This window comes from Cyprinodon variegatus, unplaced genomic scaffold (genome assembly GCF_000732505.1).
Source record: "Cyprinodon variegatus isolate N-32 unplaced genomic scaffold, C_variegatus-1.0 Scaffold506, whole genome shotgun sequence".
In the NCBI taxonomy this organism is placed as follows: domain Eukaryota; kingdom Metazoa; phylum Chordata; class Actinopteri; order Cyprinodontiformes; family Cyprinodontidae; genus Cyprinodon; species Cyprinodon variegatus.
In genome coordinates this window covers 54,887-56,732 of record NW_015150959.1, presented here as the reverse complement: position 1 = coordinate 56,732, position 1,846 = coordinate 54,887, and the positions used below count along the sequence as shown (strand labels likewise).

Sequence of the window (1,846 nt, the reverse complement as noted above, 5' to 3'; positions counted from 1 at the left end):
TTTTTTTTTTATTATTTAGTATATGCAACTAGGCCTACAATGATATATATGTATGTCAATGAGCCCAACTCAGTTTAGGGGCTCTGTGATTGATTGATTGATTGATTGATTGATTGATTGATCTCACAGTGGAGAAATTTACTCATTCCATCAGCTCAAATAGTCAAAGAAGAAGAAGAATGTTTCAGATGAAAAAAAGGGTTAATGGATATATACAGTATATGCAGTGTGTCCACATATGACAGTTTATTTATTTATTTTTTTTACGGTAGGATCGTTATTCAGGGTTAGTGCACAGGGTGTTTTGCCCCTCCCCTTTGACAAGCTTGGGCCCCAGAAGAACAAGAAGAATAAATCTTGTGACTATTATGGGATGCTGAAAGCTGCATAGTAGCCATCTGTTTTCTCTGCCTCACAGGTTTGGCTTCGATGTCCCAGTGATGCTTCTCAGCTCTGATGAGACGGAGCCAGTCACTCCAACCCCTGAGAGGCCGATGGTACAGGAGACCAATCCGTTTTCTCTGGCACTGGGCTCGGGGCCCGCAAGTGTCAGTGGTGAGTCTATAAACCAGGAGGGACAGATGATGATGCAAATGAAAGAAATGTTCATGGCATTTCAACTCCATTCTTTTTACTCTATCTCGCTGTTTTTTTGTCTAATTTGTAATAAATCTATCATGTCCATATCTATGTACAGTAGCTGAGTTTGCAGCAAAAAGGTCCTGGTCTGATTCCCAGCCTGGACATGAAATCAGCTAAAGTTTCAGAAAGGTCCTGCAGACCGGAGAGCTAAAAGCTAGAAATAGATACAACTTTTTTTCCCAAGGAATTAGGTTTGGTGATAATCTATACGTAGAACAATGTACGGCTGACTTAAATAATTGTTAAAAGCCTTTGAAGAGGAAAAAAACAAAACAAACTGCAAGTAGTTTAATAAGGAGGAGCAGAGGAATGGAAAGAGAAATACTCCAACATGTTGCAAAGAAAGAGCACCATGGCAGATGAGAAAAAATACAATAACAAAAAATGAAAGTAACTGACATAATATTGACAGCTTGCCTTAATTGGCATTAAAATTCATTAAATGTGATTATCATGACATTTAAAATGCTTTATAAAAAAAACAAAAATTTTGTCAAATATATCAGATTTAACTGGTTCCACGTGTTCCATGCGTGGAACTGCTCCTGGTTGATCTTAAAGCCATATGTTTCGGAAAAGAAGCTCGAGGCACAGAAAAAGCTAGAGAATGGGAAAATGCAAATTTTAACATAAGTGGCTGGAAAACTAGAAATTCGGGACATGGCTGCAGCCTTTCGATGGTAAAGATTACAAAGGATTTGGCCGTGTCTTATTTTTATATAGATTTTTTTACATCAAACTTTGCTTTCATCAAAGAATCCTCCATTTGCAGCAATTCCAGCATTGCAGACCTTTGGCATTCTAGCTGTTAATTTGTCTGGAGAAATTGCACCCCACGCTTCCAGAAGCAGCTCCCACAAGTTGGATTGGTTGGATGGGCACTTCTTGCCTACTATACGGTCAAGCTCCTCCCACAACAGCTCAATGAGGTTCAGATCTGGTGACTACGCTGGCCACTCCATTACCCATAGAATACCAGCTGCCTGCTTCTGCTCTAAATAGTTTTTGCACAATTTGGAGGTGTGTTTAGGGTCATTGTCCTGTTGTAGGATGAAATTGGCTCCAATCAAGCGCTGTCCACTGGGTATGGCATGGCATTACAAAATGGAGTGATAGCCTTTCTTATTCAGAATCCCTTTACCCTGTACAAATCTCCCACCTTACCAGCACCAAAGCAACCCCAGACCATCACATTACCTCCACC

At 40.0% G+C, this 1,846-nt stretch overlaps 1 protein-coding gene across 1 annotated transcript in view; it reads left to right on the top strand.

Moving 5' to 3' along the window:
* Nucleotides 1-1,846, top strand: part of cgrrf1 (cell growth regulator with ring finger domain 1) — a 13,513-nt gene that overhangs the window by 3,482 nt on the left and 8,185 nt on the right. Inside the window, exon 2 of the mRNA XM_015390615.1 lies at nucleotides 419-555. Coding sequence (XP_015246101.1) covers nucleotides 419-555 — 137 coding nt within the window. The remainder of the gene's footprint in view (nucleotides 1-418; nucleotides 556-1,846) is intronic.